Source organism: Macaca thibetana, chromosome 3 (genome assembly GCF_024542745.1).
Source record: "Macaca thibetana thibetana isolate TM-01 chromosome 3, ASM2454274v1, whole genome shotgun sequence".
Lineage (NCBI taxonomy): Eukaryota > Metazoa > Chordata > Mammalia > Primates > Cercopithecidae > Macaca > Macaca thibetana.
The window spans coordinates 95652440-95671506 of NC_065580.1; the positions used below are offsets into that span (position 1 = coordinate 95652440).

Consider the following 19067-nt stretch of genomic DNA (forward strand, 5'->3'; position numbering starts at 1 on the left):
AAGCCCTCAGGGCCGGAATGAGAAGTGGAGGACTTCTCTGAGAATAAGCTTCATATGGTCTGGGACAGTGGGCCCTGGAGAGTCAGGAGGGCTGAGGTTGAAAGGACACCAGGGCCAGGCCGTGTAGAGCTTGAAAGCTTCCCTGCACCAAATGGAGATTTCATTCTGATCGTGTTCAGCATGGTTTTCAGCAATGAGGAGATGTAATCTGACTGATGTTTGCAAACATTGCTCTGGCTTCCAGTTGCCACCTAGGAGTAGAAAATCAGAATGGGCCTCACTCCTCTGGTAACAGTAAAACAACGGATAATCTACAAGATCATACCTTTCCCTGAACCTATCAGAAGCTGAAGACACAGGGCAAACACTCAGCCTGAGGCTGAAGGAAGGCAGGAGCCTCTGAGGAGAGGAGGTGTGAACACGGCTCCCTGTGGCCAAACATGAGAAGGAGACAGCCCTGCCACACAGGTGGGGAAGACTGGCTCAGTCGATGCCTTTAAAGAATCACTGAAGGCTGTGTGTGAGTCAGCATGCAAGTGTGGACCTCCTGGGATTTTTGGACAGTGGAGTTCACACTCGCTTGCAGGTGCTTCTCTATAGATGGTCACTGAGCCTTCCTCACACATGAATGTATTGGGCACAGAGTGGGAGACCAGAGAGAGCCTCCCACAACAGTGCCAGCCTGGGGCAGGGGAGCAGCTGCCACTGCAAGAAATGCACAAAGCTCTTCCAGACTATTCTTCCAGAACAAAAAAAAAAAGCCATACCTTCTGGGGAAAGGGCAGCAAACCCTGCTGGCCTCAGGCTGCAGGAAAAATCTCACTGAGGTTGGTGGTGTGAAAGGAAAATAAATCTTGGTGCCCCAGAATCACTAAGCTAAAAGGAAAAGTCAAGCTGGGAACTGCTTAGGGCAAACCTGCCTCCCATTCTGTTCAAAGTCACCCCTCTGCTCACTGACATGAATGCATATCTGATTGCCTTATTTGGAGAGGCTAATCATAAACTCAAAAGAATACAACCATTTGTCTCTTATATACCTATGACCTGGAAGCACCCTCCCTGCTTTGAGTTGTCCCATCTTCACCTTGAGTTGTCTCACCTTTCCAGACTGAACCAATGTACCTCTTACACATATTGATTGATGTCTTAAGTCTCCCTAAAAGGTGTAAAACCAGGCGCTGACCCTACCACCTTGTGCACATGTCATCAGAGCTTCCTGAGGCAGTGTCATGGGTGCTCATCCTCAACCTTGGCAAAACAAACTTTCTAAATTAACTGAGACCTGTCTCAGATTTTTGGGGTTCACACTGGGAAGGAAAAGAAAAACCTCCACTGCAATTGCAGGCAGGAAATTGTCCCAGTCCATTAGAGTGCCCCTCCTCCTGGGGAAGGAAGGATGGATAAAAAAGCCTCATTCTCTGGACTCTGGAACACTGGGCCTGCCTCATACTGAGACTGGAACAAAATGACAGACAGTGGCCCTGACCCCACACCAGGTCAGCAAGCACCAGGTAACAAGTAATAGCAGTCTACAGCAAGGGACAGCCAAAAAATGTGGATGGGCACACAGGGAAGGTACAAAGCTGAGGGTGGAGCATGAATATTGTGAGCCCAGCCCTTACCAGGAACCCAGTAGCACTAGGGGGATTTGAAGCCAGTGGTGCACTGAACTAAAATGGCAACAGCAAAACCCAGACCCAGTTCAACTCATCACTAGATTAACTCAACCCCTCACACCAGCAGGTAGTAGAAGGAAAGGCATGCCCATTTCCAGGTATAAATACTTCTTGCTTCAGTCTCTACTGTCTTACACATGTCAAACGTTCAATCAAAGATCACAGGACACACAAGAGCAACTAAAAACACTATCAGGAGAAAAATCAATCAACAGAACCAGACTCAGGTGGACCACACACATGAATAGATGGGGAATGTCAACTGAGAGATGGAAGCTGTAAAGAAGAGTCTAACGGGAATGCCAGAAGAAAAAAAAGCGATGGTAGCAGAGACGAAGTATGCATTTGACAGGCGTATCAGTAGACTCAACCCTGTAAGAATTAAAGAAAAAGGAAAGAAGCACGAAAGGTGGCTTGGCAGTTAAGGACAGGTTTATTTTAGAGAAAACGAACTTGAGAGGGGCTTTTGGATGAGTTAGGTTGGAGGCACTTTTTTTACAGACTAAGAGTGTTTAAGGATTTAGGGTAGGAGAGTTTATTGGAGGCTTGGACTCTTGTGTTTTTTTTGTGTGTGTTTATTTGTGGGGGGAGAGTTGTGAGTTTGTTTCCACACATTTTTTTTTTTTTTGCAGCTGCAGGCCTACCCCCTGAGTTTGCGATTAGCTTCCCTAGCTTAGTGCACCTGAAGGGAAAGGAATGTGCTTATTAAGGCCCACTGTTTTACTGGGCACATTGTATGAGAGTGAAGTTTGGCAGTTACCCAAGAGACTTTCCCCTACTTTCCTCTGTGAGCTGTGTTATCTCTGTTTTACTGTTTGCTCTTTCTGGTTGATAGTAGTTAGAAGGGAAGTGATTTCCTTGAAATGCCTGAGGCTAGAAAGGGAGCTAGGATTTAAAGTGATGGTGTTTGTCTGAAATGATGGTGTTCCTGCTCTGTCAAACACAACTGAAGAACAAAGCAGTGAATGTAAAGGTTGATTGAAATTACCTAAACTGTGACAGAGTGAGACTCTGTTTCAAAACAATAAATAAATAAATAAACAAACAAACAACCTAAACTGAGACACAAAGAAAAGAGTAAAAACAAGACAAAACAAAAAAATAGGGCACCAAAGCTGTGGGACAACATAAACAGTTTGGAGAGATGATGGTCAACAGTTTTTTTTGTTTTGTTTTTTGTGACAGAGTTTCACTCTTGTTGCCCAGGCTGGAGTGCAATGGCACGATCTCTGCTCACTGCAACTTCCCCCTCCTGGTTCAAGTGATTCTCCTGCCTCAGCCTCCCGAGTAGCTGGGATTACAGGTGACCACCACCACGGCCAGCTAATTTTTGTGTTTTTAGTAGAGACAGGATTTCACCATGTTGGTCAGGCTAGTTTCAAACTCTTGACCTCAAGTGATCCCCCTGCCTTGGCCTCCCAAAGTGCTGGGATTGTAAGCGTGAGCTGCCGTGCCTGGCCACCAATAGTCAGCTCAATTTCTTTACTTATTGTGTCATGGATCTGTATTTATTACTGGACAGAGACCACAATTTGAATAGCAGTGCTCTAAGGACAGTGTTTGTGAGCTATAGGGGAAATTCTTTTGACAGTACTCAGCTTGGATGATTTTTTTGCTCTCTTCAAGTTAAAGCTGTCTGTAAAATTCTTTTCCTAATAACAATAGTATATAGAAAAAACATACATATGTATATGTATATATAGAAGATGATTTTAAGCTGGTGTGGCTCACCAGTATTTGATCTTTGTGTGAACTGATGTGATGGCAAATGATGACAACCATGACTGAATCAAGGCTGTGAAGTGCCAAGAAGTTGGTGTTTACTCTTTCAAGACTGGTTTCCATATTGAGAGGGACAGAACTCTGTATTAACCTCAGGGACACTTCAGTGTATTCATCCAAGAGTTTGTCATCTGTGTCACAAACTCCATGTTTAACTATCATTCTGGCTGGAAAGAGAGAGAAGAAAGTCTCTGTCTGGAGTCAGGATAGACGAGTTCATGCTGCAGGAACATGTAGTCCCAAATCTAAGTGGCCTAAAATCCCAATGGGTTGTTTCTCCTTATGCTCCTTAAACCAAGACAGCAAGGGGCTGTGTATTGTCACATTGTGTCATTCAGGGCCCAGGTTGGTGGGGAGTCCACCGTCTCCTTACTCTGTCTTCTCAACATGAGGCTTCAGGGTTTGTATCAGCAGAAGAAGGGAGCATGGATAATTAAGCACCAGTTCTTAACTGCTTTGACTCATAAGTAATTCACATAATTACACAGTTTCTTCATAATTCAGCAGCCAAAGGAAATTATGGGGCCATGCATAACATTAATAGTCTGGGAAGTATAATGTTCCTGTGTCCTGGGAATAGAGGCAGTGGAGGGGTTCGTGAGTTCTAGAAATGTCAGTCAGTATTTTTTTACTGCTCTGCCTACGTCTACGTTTTATACTCATGCTGTTATTCTTACACTGCCACCAGGGAGATTTTTCTAAAATGCGAATCTGTCATGAATCTTGCTTGAAATCTACCATGGATCCCTGTTTACAGGATGAAAGCTGAATTCATAACTTAAAAAAATTCCTTCAGAATCAGATCTGTCTTCAACAGCCCTGTCTCACCCACAGTCCACCCTCCAGTTCTATTGAACCATCTACTTGCAATTTCCTGACAGTCTTTTTCTTGTCTCTACACTTTTCCACCTGCTATTCACTCATACCAAGTTTCATTCTCTTTGGTAAACCTTATGTATCAGTCTGTGTTCAGTAAAGAGACAGAAACCACATATTTGAACAAGACAAACTTAATAAGTAAAGGCTTGTTTACTAGAGAAAAGTGATTAACTACTCAGAGAGGCCAAAGAGGACTTTAAGGAGCTATAACTTGTAGGCTGGAGGTAGAGTAAACAAAAAAGAAACTTAGGACCAGAGGGTCTCCCTGCTTCAATCAAGGCTGAGATGCAAACTTCTTGGAAGACAGCATGGCTTCCAAGTCTTCAGATGGAGAAGAAACTTGCCAGGGTGCAGGTGGCACTGGTCTCTAGAAGTGGTCCGCTGTTGTTGGAGGGTGTGAGCCGAGCAGAACTGGTCTGTAGATGTGGCCTGCCATTGCTGGAGGGTGTGGGTGGATGTGGCTGCTGGTGGAGGGAGTGGCCTGAGGGCAGAACTGGAACTCTACCATGAGGCCACCGGGCTCCCATGCTGAATAATTAATAATAATAATAATAATAAGAGTAATAATAAAAACATTAGAAGATGAGAACCTGAAACTGAGGTGTCTTCCTGTTAACTTTGCCTTTTAAGGTCACTCCAGTGCTGTCTTTTGGTGAAGCTTAAAATTCTTCCAGCTGAGAAAAGAGAAACGTTTGCAGAGTCTCACAAAGCAGAGTGAAGAAGAGTTGATTTGGAGCTGAGAGCCAATAAACAGATAACTCACACACCGTAACAATAATGATAGTTGATTTAATGTATACCCATGCCAGGTGCTGTGATACAATTATATGTCTGTAAATGTGTAAGTATATGTAGCTTTAAATTGTATAACAGCCCTGTGAGATAGATATTATTACCATGTGACACGTGAGAAAAATGGTCCAGCTTTGTCTGGGCATCAAAGCTGTGCTCTTGTCCACTCTGCTATCCTGATTTTCCTTTCCTCTCCTTGGAAAGTTAAATATTCCCTCTTGTCTTCCCCCTTGTGACATGAGCAGGCCTGTTTATTTATTTAGTTATTTGAGATGGAGTTTGCTCTCTCTTCCGGACTACAGTGCAGTGGTATGTTCTCAGCTCACTGCAATCTCTGCCTCCTGGGTCCAAGTAGTTCTCCTGCCTCAGCCTCTTGAGTAGCTGGGATTACAGGTGCCCACCATCATGCCCCACTAATTTTTGTATTTTTAGTAGAGATGGGGTTTCACCATGTTGATCAGGCTGGTCTCAAACTCCTGACCTAATGTGATCCACCCACCTCAGCCTCCGAAAGTGCTGGGATTACCGATGTAAGCCACTGCACCTGGCCAGTACTTACGTATAATATTACCATTTTTGTTTCATTTTGCCATGGGAAATGAGAATTTTTAATGTTTGTTTTGTTCTCGAGCACTCTATCCCTGGACACAGACCCCCACGAGAAGCCAAATAATTGTCAGAGGTTGCTTTGTGAGTATGGAACCAGAGCATGGGGGTTGGCTGATGTGAAGAGTTAATGGTTTTAGGGAAGTTAATGGTCTCTAGCTACGACGGTGCAGGTCTTCTTATGGGATTGCAATATTTGAAGTCATTGCTAAGGCTCCTCCTTCACCGAGAAAGCTTGCATGGTCCCTATTGATGCTTCTGCAACCTTTTTTTCTATGCTCCAACGCCTGACCAACCTGTTTTTGATTTCTTCTGAAATGTTAAGACTGGCCGGGTGTGGTGGCTCACGCCTGTAATTCCAGCACTTTGGGAGGCTGAGGTGGATGGATCACTTGAGGTCAGGGGTTCGAGACCAGTCTGATTAACATGGTGAAACCCCATCTCTACTAAAAATACAAAAAAATTTAGCCAGGCATGGTGGCATACGCCTGTAATCCCAGCTACTCGGAAGGCTGAGGCCCAGGAGGTGGAGGTCACAGTGAGTCAAGATCACACCACCTTGGCCTCCCACAATACTGGAATTACAAGTGTGAGCCACTGCTCCTGGCTGCAGGCCAGTTTATATGGAGTTTGTCCAGGAGTACCTAGAAAGCAGGAACTGTGTTTTTCTATTCATTTTCGGTTTCAAATGCCTATGATTAGTGCTTGGTGCCTAACAGGCACTTAAATGTCCACCAAAAGAACAACTTGTTGGATGTTTTATCTTTGCAGTTAATGCCAATGAGGCAAGTAACTCTGGAAACACGTCTGTAGGTGCTTAATAAATCCGTTGCATTCAGTTGAGTATTTGCCATTGGATTGAGCAAGTCAGCTCTTGTTGAGTCTTGGGAATAGGGAAAGCTGGAAATTCCTTTTTTTATTTTTATTTTTTGTAGTTTGGTTTATTTATTAATATTATAAAATGTTAAAAAAATTCTATCAATTTCAAATATCTTTGATATGTTTTTGTGTTTAACAAAGCTTTGATTTCCTTCAAAATAATGGCCCACAGCATAATAGCACCATTTGGTTCACACTCATGGATAGATTCTATTCTTGACCATTCCGTTAAATTTCTTTTAGATTCACATTCTATCTTTTTTAGTTATTCAAGTAGAAAACTTTGGAGTCACCCTCAACACCTCTCTTTTTCTCATATCCCTCATCCAATTTATAGCATGTCCTATTAGTTCTACCTTCAAAATACACTCAGAATCTGGCCATTTTACACAACGTCTGACAATGCCAACCTGATCCAACTTCCCATTGTCTATTCCCTGTGTTATTTTTAAAGTGTCCTAACTAGTCTCCTTGCTTCCTTTTTTGCCATCTACAGCCTGTATTCCAATCAAAAGTCAAAGTGATACTTTTAGGTCTATTATCTTGCTCTTAGTTTTCTAGCTCGTCTCTTCTGTATTCCTTCATGCCTATTTTGCTGCCGTTTGTATTAATCTAGATTGTGTTATTCAATTTGTCTCCTCCATTAACCTGTTTATTGTATCTTTTAGTGTCATTTTGTTAGTGGCTGCAAAATAAATTACAAAACATATCTTTATTACAGTTTGTTTGCATTAGTAATTAGTGCTTTTCCTGCATCCTGAACAATGCAGAAAATTTGCAAAAGTTTAATTCCATTTGCCCTCAACCTCACCTTGTTTGCTATGGTTGTCATTGATTTGACTTCTGTTATACAGCTCACATGACATTGCTATTATTGTTTCTCTAAATGATCAATAATCTTAAATTTACCCACATACTTTCCTTTTCTGGCATGTACTCCCTCTTGCATTTCCATGCTTCCATCTAGGAACATGATCTTTTAGCCTGAAGAATTTAGTATTCCTCGTAGACTAAGCACACTGGTGAAGAGCTCTTTAAACCTTTGTCTGTCTGAGAATGTCTGACAACTTATTTACTTTGCCGCTTTCTTCTTCCTCTTCTTTCCTTCTCCTCTGAGTAGCTGGGACTACAGGCGGGTGCTGCCATGCCCGGCTAATTTTTGTGTGTTTTGTAGAAATGAGGTTTCACCATGTTGGCCAGGCTGCTTTCAAACTCTTGGGCTCAAGCCATCCACCAGCCTTCGCCTCCCAAAGTGCTAGGATTACAGGAGTGGAGACTACCTTCATTTTTGAAAGATGTTTTCACTGTATAGGTTGACTGTTTCTTTGTACACATAAGGTATCTCTTCATTGTCTTCTGACTTCCATTGTTTCTGTTGAGAAGTTAACTGTAATTTGCATTTTCCCACTGAAAATAACATGTAATTTTTAGCAGACTCTTGCTCTATGACCCAGGCTGGAGTGTAATGGCATGATCTCGGCTCACTGCAACCCCTGTCTCCCGGGTTCAAGCAATTTTCCTGTCTCAGCCTCCAGAGTAGCTGGGATTACAGGAGCACACCACCATGCCTAGCTAATTTTTGTCTTTTTAGTAGAGACGGGGTTTCGCCATGTTGGCCAGGCTGCTCTTGAACTTCTGACCTCAGGTGATCCACCTGCCTCAGCCTCCGAAAGTGCTGGGATTATAGGCGTGAGCCACCGCGCCCAACCTACTTTTAAGATTTCCTCTATAACTTTGTTTTTCTCCACTTTGATTATAATGTGCATAGGTGTAGGTCTGTTTTTATTTTTTTATTTTTTCTGCTTAGGGTTCTTCGAACTTCTTGACTTGCTGGATTGATGTAGTTAATCAGTTTTGGATTGTTCTCAGCCAGGATTTCTTTAAGTACTGGCTTTATCAAATTCTCTCCTACCCTTTGGAGATCTTCTGATTGTGTCTCACATTTCTCTTCTGCTCTGTTCTATTTTTGTTATTTGTCATCTCTGCTCTTGTTTCAATACTGTCTATTGATCTGCTTGAAGTTTACCCATGCTGTCTTCTGCTGAGTTTAGTCAGTCGTTAAGCTCCTTCCAAAGGATTTTAAATTTCAGATTTCATATTTAGCAATTTTTAATTTGATTTTTTAATAGATTTAAATTATGTTTTAAAATACTCCATGTTTTTATTCATCCTACCCATTAAAAATTTATTTGTCTTCCCCTGGCTCTTTTCAAGCGTTTGGTTTTTGGCAGTTTGAGTATGCGATGCCTAGGTGTAGACTTTTTAGGTACTGCTTGATGTTCTCTGAACTTCCTGGATCTGTGGTTTGGTGTCTGTCATTCATTTTGGAAAGCTCTTGACTATGATTATTTCAAATATTTCTTCTGCTCTATTCTCTCTTTTTTCTTCTGTTATTCAATTATGCATATATTTCACCTTTTGCAATTATCCCATGTTTTTGGATGTTCTATTCTTTTTTTTTTTTCTCCCATTCTTTTTTCTCTTTGCATTTCAGTTTGGGAAGTTTTTGTTGACCTATTTTCAAACTCACTGGTTCTTCCTTATTCATCTCCAGTGTACTAGTGAGCCCATCAAGGTCATTCTTCATTTCTGTTACAGTGTTTTTTTTTTTTTCTTGCTAGCATTTCTTTTTTGATTCTTTCTTAGAGTTTCTCTCCCTCTACTTACATTAAATTACATCTCTGCTTACATCTGCTTTTCTTGTTGTCTACTTTTTTCATCAGAGCCCTTGACATATTAATCATAGTTATTTAAAATTCCCTATATGATAATTCCAAAGTCTGTGCCATATCTGTGTCTGGTTCTGATGCTTGTTTTGTCTTTTCAGACTGTGTTTTTTTTCTTTCTTTCAACATGTCTTGTACATTTTTGTTTAAAGTGAGCTATGTTAGGTTGGATAATAGGAATAGTTCTTTATTGTGAAGTTTTATGTTAATCTGGCTAACAGTTGGGGTGTATTTAATGCTTCTATAGCTGTACGTGCCAGAGGCTTCAAATTACTCCAGTGTCCATGATTTCTCCTCTGTTGTCTTTGGCCTTCTCTAAGAACTCCCTCTTTTTTTTTTTTTTTTTGACAACATCTCACTCTGTTGCCAAGGCTGGAGTGCAGTGGTGCAATCTCAGATCACTGCAGCCTCAACCCCCTAGGTTCAAGGGATCTTACCACCTCAGCCTCCCCATTAGCTGGGACTACAGGCATGTGCCACCATGCTTGGCTAATTTTTGTACTTTTAATGGAGATGGGGTTTCGTTATGTTGCCCAGGCTGGTCTTGAACTCCTGGGCCAAAGTGATGTGACTGCCTCGGCCTCCCAAAGTGCTGGGATTACAGGTATGAGCCACCACACCCGGCCAGAATGCCTTCTTAAATAGAATCTGCACCCTGCAGCTCTTTCAGATATAATTCATTGTTATTATACTGGAGGCTGTTGATGTGGTGGTATGGTGTAGGGGGAGGGGAAGTTATCAGTAATATTATAATTGAATTTCATTTTTATAGTGGGCCTGTGTTCCTGGACAATGTCCTTCAGGAGTATTACTTAGCCATCACTCTCCTCCCCCGAGTAGGTGAGACAGAAATGCTAGACAAGGATTGGGCGTATGGTTATAAATGGTTATAATTCCCCTTCTCCTGCTAGAGCCACAAGGGGATCTTTCTTGACTGTGGACCATAAGAACTTGGTTGGGTTTGAGGAGGTAAAATCTACAAAAGGTTATATCTCAGACTGTAGCCCCCAGGAATTTTTCACTCTTATGCTAATCTACACTCAGCTCTCAACAGTTTGTCAAAATTACTACTTGTGTGTTACTACCTGTTTACAGCTCCAGTGGCTTCTGCTCCAGGTAAGCATAACCTTAGTTGTGTGTGTGTGTGTTTGTATTCAAATGTCTCTTTAGATTTCAGGATGGTGGTTTTCCCTGTTGCCTCAATTGCCTAATGGGTCCAAGAAAAGTCATTACTTTTCCATTTTTTCAGCTTTTTTTTCTGTTATTGTAAGAACAGGAATGACACCTTTTACTCTCTTCACATGTCAGAGCTGGAATTAGGAGTCTAATTTATTTAAAAGCTATTAATCACAGTTATTTTAATACCTGATATATGGATTGTTCCTGGGTCTGCTTCAGTGATTGCTTTATCTCTTATCAGACATGTTTTTCTTCTTTGCATGTCTAGAAGTTTTTAAAAATTGTACTGCAAATATTATTGATATAGACTGTAGAAGCTTTGGATTATGCTATGATCCTCTAAAAAGTGTTGAGTTTTGTTTTGGCAGCTGTTAAATCACCAGCACATTGCTTTGATTCTGTTGAGGCTTCATTTTAGGCTTTAGGGTGGGTTTTTTTCAGTTTTGCCCCACTGCTAGGACACGGTCTTTTACAAAAGGATCTCAACTAAAGGGTCAGGATGTTCATCAAAGTCCCTCTGACTGGGCCTGAACCCCTCTGTCACCTCAGCACTGTTAAGTGTCCAGAATCTCTGCTTAACACTTGCGCTTCCGGCAACTGTTCTCTTCTCAGGCTCCTGGAGTCTTGCTCTACGTTTGAGACTCTATACCCCAAGAGGTCTGAATCCAAGCTCCGTGCATCTTCTCTGAGCTTCTAGGATTTGCTAATTTCTAGTTTTTCCTCTGCTTCCCCAGCTGTATGGGTGTTATCTGCTTACTGTCATTATTATTTCTGGTTTCCTATGTCCTCTTTTTGCTTTTGTTTCAGGCCTCTAACATCTGTATAACCAATTTTCTGTATTAAATTCTCTCTGCTGAAATGCCTAGTTTGGTTTCTGTTTTCCTAACTCTGCATATTGCACCATGGATAGACAGAAAACAATGTTGACTGAAACAGTAAGAAACAGAATGCGATCTAAAGCACTGTATCACTGAGTTGAATTAAACACACACAGATTTAGGATGCATGCATATTCGAAGACTTATATTGAATCCATTTAGAGCCTTTCGGGGAAAGAGGGAGTGGAAGTGGTAGTCAGTGATAAAGGGAAGAATATAAAATGAGAGGGGCATGATAGCATGCCCTGAATTCAGGAGTACAAGTAACCCAACTGTCTGCAAGCACCTGATGTCCAAAATAAAAGAAAGCAAAACAGTAACAACCAAAAAGTGCTATTCTTCTGACAGACATTCGGGTGATTTGTCCTTTTGGAAAGGCAATTCTCTGCAAGAAAGATAAAGATCAGATGTCAGAAAAGGAAAAGAAAACCATTTATCTCAAAACATTTAAACTATTCTAAAAGATAAATGAATGACCACATCAGGGTTGAGAACTGGCCACTAATTATTAAGCTAATGGCCTTTGGTGAATAGGTGCTCCAATGAGGAAAATGGCAAATTTAAGAGTAGCTAGCCAAATTATCAACATTATTGTCAGCAAATCTGACTAATATGCAAAGCTATAACAAAAGCATCTTATCTGATGCAGGTCATGGGTAAAGTGAGAAGGGAATGATTTTCGATTGCCTGATATGGAAAATGCAAGCATCATTGTTCATTGCTTAATTCCACATCAGGACTATCCACATTGTCTCTTGTGCCATGGAGGAAAATAATAGCACCAAGACACAATCTTGACTTTCTGTGTCCAGAGCAACTCAGTTATTTCTATTGTAGGGGGTATATCTTTTAGGATACAACATTCAGGAGCTCAAAACCAAACTGTATCTTTTTTTATATATAAATTTAATTTTGTTTCTGAGCTGTCAGCCTGCAGGCCGTGGGAGGATTTTACATCAGTAACTTGGGTATATCCTCCCTCATCTGGGTTTCATGGAGATGGTGGAGGGTGTTGTGCAGTGACCAGAAGGACCATTCTGGTAGTCAAGTTGGCAATTTTCACTGTGATGTCAATTTTCTGTATTTGTATGTCTTCACTCTATGATGCACAGAAAACCCAACTGGCTGTGGCCTCACTCCAGTGCCCTGGTTCCCACTGCTTCAGGATCCACGAGTTTCTTTCTGCTCCTCTCAGCTTGAAGGAATGCTTTGCTCCATCCTCCTCTTTTCAGACATTCTGCTGCTTCTTCTTAAAAAACAAACAAACATACAAACAAAAAACCGCTATCCTTGCTCTGAGGCATATAGTTTAGGAAACAGGGCTAGAAAGTTGGTTCTTTACTTTGCACCTTACCACATACCTCCCCTGAGGCATGCAGCATAGGAAAGAGCAAAGGAGAAATACTGGGAGGGCTAAATATGTAAATTAATATCTCACAATATTAGCCATGTACATCTTTTTGCAGGATCAATCCTTTTATGTGACAAAGTGAATAGAGAAGGAAGAGAAAAAGAAAAGCAGATGGGATAATGGCCATATATTTTATAATTGATGAAAATTCGAGCATAATCACTTTACATAATCACTTTACATGCAATAATCATTGCATAATTAGGATTGTTTTTATAAGGCAAGGGGAGTGGGCATCCTTGCCTTGTAGCAGGTCTTAGTGGTAAAGATTTCATTATTCCCCATTGATTATAATGTTAGCTGTGAATTTTTGGTAAGTTGCCTTTATTATGTTGAAAGCTTTTTTCTATACCCAAACTGTTGAGAACTTTTATCAAGAAAGGATGTTGGCCTTTGTCCAATGCTTTTTCTGTACCATTTGAAATGATCATGTGATTGTCTTTCATTCTGTTAATGTTATGTATGACATTGATTGATTTGCATATGTTGAACCAGCCATGCATGCCAGAGATAAATCCTACTTGATCATGATGTATAATTGTTTTGATGTGTTGTTGGATTGGGTTTGCTAATATTTTATTGAGAATTTTTGTATGAATTTTCATCAGACAAATTGGTCTGTAGTTTTATTTTCTTGTGATATCTTTGTCTGGCATAAGTATCAAGGTGATGCAGGCCTCATAAAATGAGTTTGCAAATATTTCTTTGGGTTCTATTTTTCAGAAGAGTTTAAGAAGTACTGGTATTAATTCCTCTTAGAATGTTTGGTAGAATTCAGCTGTGAAGCCATCAGACCTTGGCTTTTCTTTGTTGGGAGGTTTCTGATTACTTCTTCAATCTCTCTCCTTATTATTGGTCTGTCCAGGTTTTCTCTTTCTTCCTGAGTCAGTCTTAGTAGGTTGTATGTTTCTAAGACTTTATTTTCTCTGGTTATTCAGTTTGTGGGCAAATAATTGTTCAAAATAGTCTCTTATAATCCTTTTTATTTCTGAGTCATCTATTGCAATTTCTTCACTTTCATTTTTGATTTATTTATTTGAGTCTTCTTTCTTTTCCCTTAGTTAAATTAGCTAAGGGTTTGTCAATTTTGTTTATTTTTTCAAAAAAACTTTTAGCTTTGTCAATTCTTTCTATGGCTTTTCTGTGCTTAATTTGATTTATTTCTATTCTGTTTTTCATTATTTTCTTCCCTCTGTTTAATTTCGTGTTTAGGCCAGGCACACTGGTTCACACCTGTATTCCTAGTGCTTTGGGAGGCTGAGGTGGGAAGATCTCTTGAGCCCAGGAGTTCAACATCAGCCTGGGGAACACAGCAAGATCCTGTCTTTACAAAAAATAAAAAGTTAGCTGGACATGGTGGCACATACCTGTGGTCTTAGCTATTTGGGAGACTGAAGTAGGAGGATCGCTTGAACCTGGAAGGTAGAGGCTGCAGTGAGCCAATTGCACTATTGCACACCAGCTTGAGTGACAGAGTGAAACCATGTCTCAAAGAAAACAAAAATTTGTGTTTTGTTCTTCTTCTAGTTCCTTGTGGTGTAATGTTAGGTGGTTTATTTAGGGTCTTCCCCTTAAAAACATTTTTTTTTTTTCACTGTCACAAATTTTACACAGTCTTTCTTCTTTTTTGTTGTAGGTGTGTGTTGTTATAAAGTTTCCTCTTAGGAAAGCTTTTGTTGTATCCCATAGGTTGCGTTATTGATGATGCATTTTATGTACTAATGTGAAACCTCCCATATATATATATACACTTTTTTTTTTTTTAATGGAATCTCACTCTGTCTCCCAGGCTGGAGTGCAGTGGCGTGATCTCGGCTCATTGCAACCTCCTCGTCCCAGGTTCAAGTGATTCTCCTACCTCAGCCTCCAGAGTAGCTGGGATTACAAGTGTGAGCCACCACATCTGGCTAATTTTTGTATTTTTAGTAGAGATGGGGTTTCGCCATGTTGGCCAGGCTGGTTCAAATTCCTGACCTCAGGTGATCTGCCCACCTTGGCCTCCCACAGTGCTGGGATTACAAGTGTGAGCCACCGCTCCTGGCCTTCAAGATATATCTTAACGGAAAAAAAAAATTAAGGTATAGAATAGTCATAGGGTATGCTACCATTTGGATAATAAAATAATTACATACTTTCTTTTTTTGAAGGAAAATTTGTATTATTTTAATTATTTTTATGTACAGAAAACTCAACAGTGTACATTTAACTCAGTTTAGTGGCAAGTTCTTTTTTTTTTTTTTTTTGAGAGAGGGTCTCACTCTGTCACCCAGGCTGGAGTGCAGTAGTGCGATCTTGGCTCACTGCAAGCTCCGCCTCCCGGGTTCATGCCATTCTCCTTCCTCAGCCTCCGGAGTAGCTGGGACTACAGGTGCCCGCCACCACACCCGGCTAATTTTTTGTATTTTTAGTAGAGATGCGGTTTCACGCGTTAGCCGGGATGGTCTGGATCTCCTGACCTGGTGATCTGCCCACCTCGGCCTCCCAAAGTGCTGGAATTACAGGCGTAAGCCACCGTGCCTGGCCGGCAAGTTCTTTAACCTTTGCCTTTTCAAGCTTGGCAATGTGAGCCATAGACTTGGGACCAGGACATTGCCTCCCCAGTGATGGCAGATCTCATCGTATCTGTTGTTGTAGTTGGTCCTGATAGCTTTCACCAGCTTAGCCAAAGCTCCTTTGTCTTCCGAGTTCACCTGTGTGAAGGCGACAGTTGTCCAGGTCTTCCTGTGGACTATATGACTCAGTCTTGCTTTCCGCTTGATAATGCAGGGGAAGAGACCCCCATTTTACGACAGAAGGCAGGCAGGAAGACAACCAACTCGACGGGGTCCACATCGTGTGCAGTCACCACCAACTGAGCCTTCTTGTTCTCCACCAAGGTGGCGACGGTGTAAACTCCTGCTTGAAGGACAAGTGGTCTCTTAGTGGAGATGTCCCCTTTGCTGGCAGCTTTCTTCTCAGCCTGGACCAACAGCCTCTGCCTCTTCTCTTGCTTTGTCTCTGGTCTGTAGTTGTGGGCCAGTTTAAGCAGCTGAGCAGCTGTTTGGTGGTGCAGGGCCTGGGTGAACTGGTTAATTGTAGGAGGCACTTTCAGCCGCTTATAGAGGATGACTCTCTGCCGCTGCAACCTGATATAGTGGGACCATTTCATGAAGCAGGTGAGGTCTCTTTTGGGCTGGATGTCCTGTCCAATGCCAAAATTCTTAGGCCTTTTGTCAAACAGGAGACTCACCACTTTCTTAACCTCCTGCTGCTTCATGACAGTGGGGGCGGGAGCCGCCTTCTTCCCCTTGGCCTTCTTTCCTTTCAGCATCTTGGGTGGCAGGAGGAGAGAGTCATATTTTCTTATAAATTACTTACACACACAATTTCTTATATGCCCATAGAAAATTTCTGGAAATATGCACAAGAACCTGGCCACATGGGTTGACTTTGGCCAGGGGAATTGGTAACTAGAATTGAATGGAGAGAGGGAGAGGTTTCACTACATATACATATATGTTATTCTTTAAGTTCTAGGGTACATGTACACAATGTGCAGGCTTGTTGCATATGTAGACATGTGCTGTGTTGGTGTTTTTTTTTGCACCTTTTGAATTTTGAACTGTGTTGCTCATTTGGTACAGGTTGGTTTTTCTGGAAGCAGATGCTGAGGTGCAGTTTGGAGTACAAGATGTTTATTGACGATCAACACCTGAGGAAGAAAGATAAGGAAGAGAAGAACTGGGCAGAAAAAGAAGTCCATCTGTGAGGAAACCTTGGCAAGACCTTGGCTAACCCTCTGTGATGCTCCGGAGCACATATGGCCTGCCAGAGCAATCCAGATGGGTGTAAATGGCATTTATACCCCTTTTTTGACAAGGTATTGGATGCCATTGACCTGGGAAGGCATTCTGGTGGGCCAGGTAGCTCTTCGCAGCTGAACATTCGCCGCTAAATCTGACAGCTTGGCTAGCAAATCCTACTGTGAAGGGAGGTGTAGGTATCATGTCTTAACAAGGACACAAGTTTTCCTATCCCCTCACTTTGCTGAGAATTTGGTTGGGTATAAAATTCTAACAAAATTTAGAGGTAGGACAATTTATTTTCAGATAAATAAATCTTCATGAAACTTACCTCTCGGGAACTCCTTTCTATTTAAGTCAATGATATTCCCCCTTGGTCTCTAAATTAGTATCCAAATGCATTTTTTTTTTTTTTGAGACGGAGTATCATTCTTGTTGTCCAGGCTGGAGTGCAATGGCACAGCCTCAGCTCACTGCAGCCTCTGCCTCCCAGATTCACGCGATTCTCCTGCCTCAGCCTCCTGAGTAACTGGGATTACAGGTGCCCGCCACCATACCCAGCTAATTTTTTGTATTTTTAGTAGAGACAGGGGTTCACCTGTTGGCCAGGCTGGTCTCGAACTCCTGACCTCAGGTGATCCATCCGCCTCGGCCTCCCAAAGTGCTGGGATTACATATGCAAGCCACCATGCCTGGCCATCCAAATGCAATTTTCAACTGATGCACCTGGTATAATAATGATTTTTAGACGATTGTAGCCAAATAGAGGAAGTCATAACAAATGGCAAGTAGTTGCTTCTGGGGAAGAGGAATTGGGATTGGATGAAGTTGGGACTTGGGATGGTCATTTTCCATCCAACTAAGACATTTTTGAGAGTGAAAGGGATCACTGTTAATAATTACACTGGGGTAATAGGCATAAATTGTGCTATTAATTAAGTCGTGCCTCCCCGCACCCCACTGCCCCAAGTTCGTATGTTGAAGCCCTGACCTCCAATGTGATTGTATCTGGAAAGACGGTCTTTAGGAAGTACTTAGGGTTCAATGAGGTCATAATGATGGGTCCCTAATCCTATAGGACTGTGTCCTCCTAAGAAGAAGAAGAGAGAGGTAGTGATCTCTTCATGCACATGCACCAAGGAAAAGATATGCGAACGTATAGTGAGAAGTGGCCATCTGCAAGCCAGGAAGACAGCCCTCGCCAGAACTCCACCATGCTGGCATCCCAATCTCAGACTTCCATTCTCCAGAATGGTGAAAAATACATAAATGTCTGTTGTTTAAGCCACCCAGTCTACAGTATTTGTTGTGGCAGCTCAAGCTGACTCATATACATCAGAACTGTCCCTGGGAAACTGGGGTGATTCGCCTTGTGGAATTCTTTGGAATTTTAAATCTTTATACATGTATTTCTTTGTGAAAGATAACATTAATTTTAAAAGAAGAATTATAAGGGTTTAGAAGTCAACTCATAAATCTTCACATCTCATGCAGAAATGACATGTGTGATATTCCTGTTGTATAACCATCCTGGAACACCTTCCTGTGGCTCATGTTAGATCTATTTCTGGGCAGCTATAATTGTTAGAAGATTCTTTCAAATTTGTCAGTTTGTAACTGCCACCAATAGATGATAATACAGAAGCTTTTCTCTTCTGTGACTAGCCCTGCTTTTAAAAGTGCATTGCTTTTCTTAGTCCGCAAGGAGTGACACCTCCACCCTGTCCCAACCCCACCTTAGCTGTAGCACTGTGCTGTGTTTATTAGTGTTAGAGTGAAGAGCAGGGAGACTTGAAAAGTGGGGAGAGCAGGTTTGTGTAGGTTAAGAAACCAGACCTCAGAAATGATTTAATGTCTTGGATAAAGTCACGCATAACCCTACAAGGTAAAAGCTGTATCAGGTTTGATTGGCAAGTGAGTGCCTCATGCATCAGAGAAGTCACCGTCTGCAGTGATGTATAACCCTTGGCTCCCTGCTGGCTCCGTTCCCCCATCAGCCTGCTGCCATTGCCCTCTCACTCTCCCATGATGTAGGACATAGCTGAGATTGACAGAGAGAGAAGGTTGAAGGGGCAGTAGTTAAAATGTCACCCACCCACACTGAAATCCAAATGGCTTAATTTACCATGATGTGTTTTAATTAATGAGAGTGAAAAAGTGAAGAGGTTGTACTTTCTAATCAAACAAAGTAATGCCTTAGTTACTGAAATGCAAATGGCTTCATTGGGAGGGAAGCAAAAGTTAATTAGGTCACATAGATAAATTAGGAGGAAGCTAAAACTATCTTTGCCACAATTAGATCTTTGCCACAATTAGTTGGTTTGTAGTAAAAGAGAATACATATAGACATTAAAGATTCAAATGTAAGTATTTTCGCATTAGATTGCTTTGTGACTTTGGTGACTTTCAATTTTATAATAAATACCACCTTTACATTCCACTGCAGATATTTTAATGTAAAAATAGTCTTGCTTATT

General features: G+C 41.5%; 1 protein-coding gene across 1 annotated transcript; it reads right to left on the reverse strand.

Moving 5' to 3' along the window:
- Window positions 1-15481: 15481 nt before the first annotated feature.
- On the reverse strand, window positions 15482-16118 carry LOC126951387 (60S ribosomal protein L7a-like). The gene has a single exon (XM_050785468.1). The coding sequence runs from the start codon at window positions 16116-16118 to the stop codon at window positions 15546-15548; it is 573 nt and encodes a 190-aa protein (XP_050641425.1). The 3' UTR covers window positions 15482-15545.
- Between the last annotated feature and the right edge of the window lie 2949 nt (window positions 16119-19067).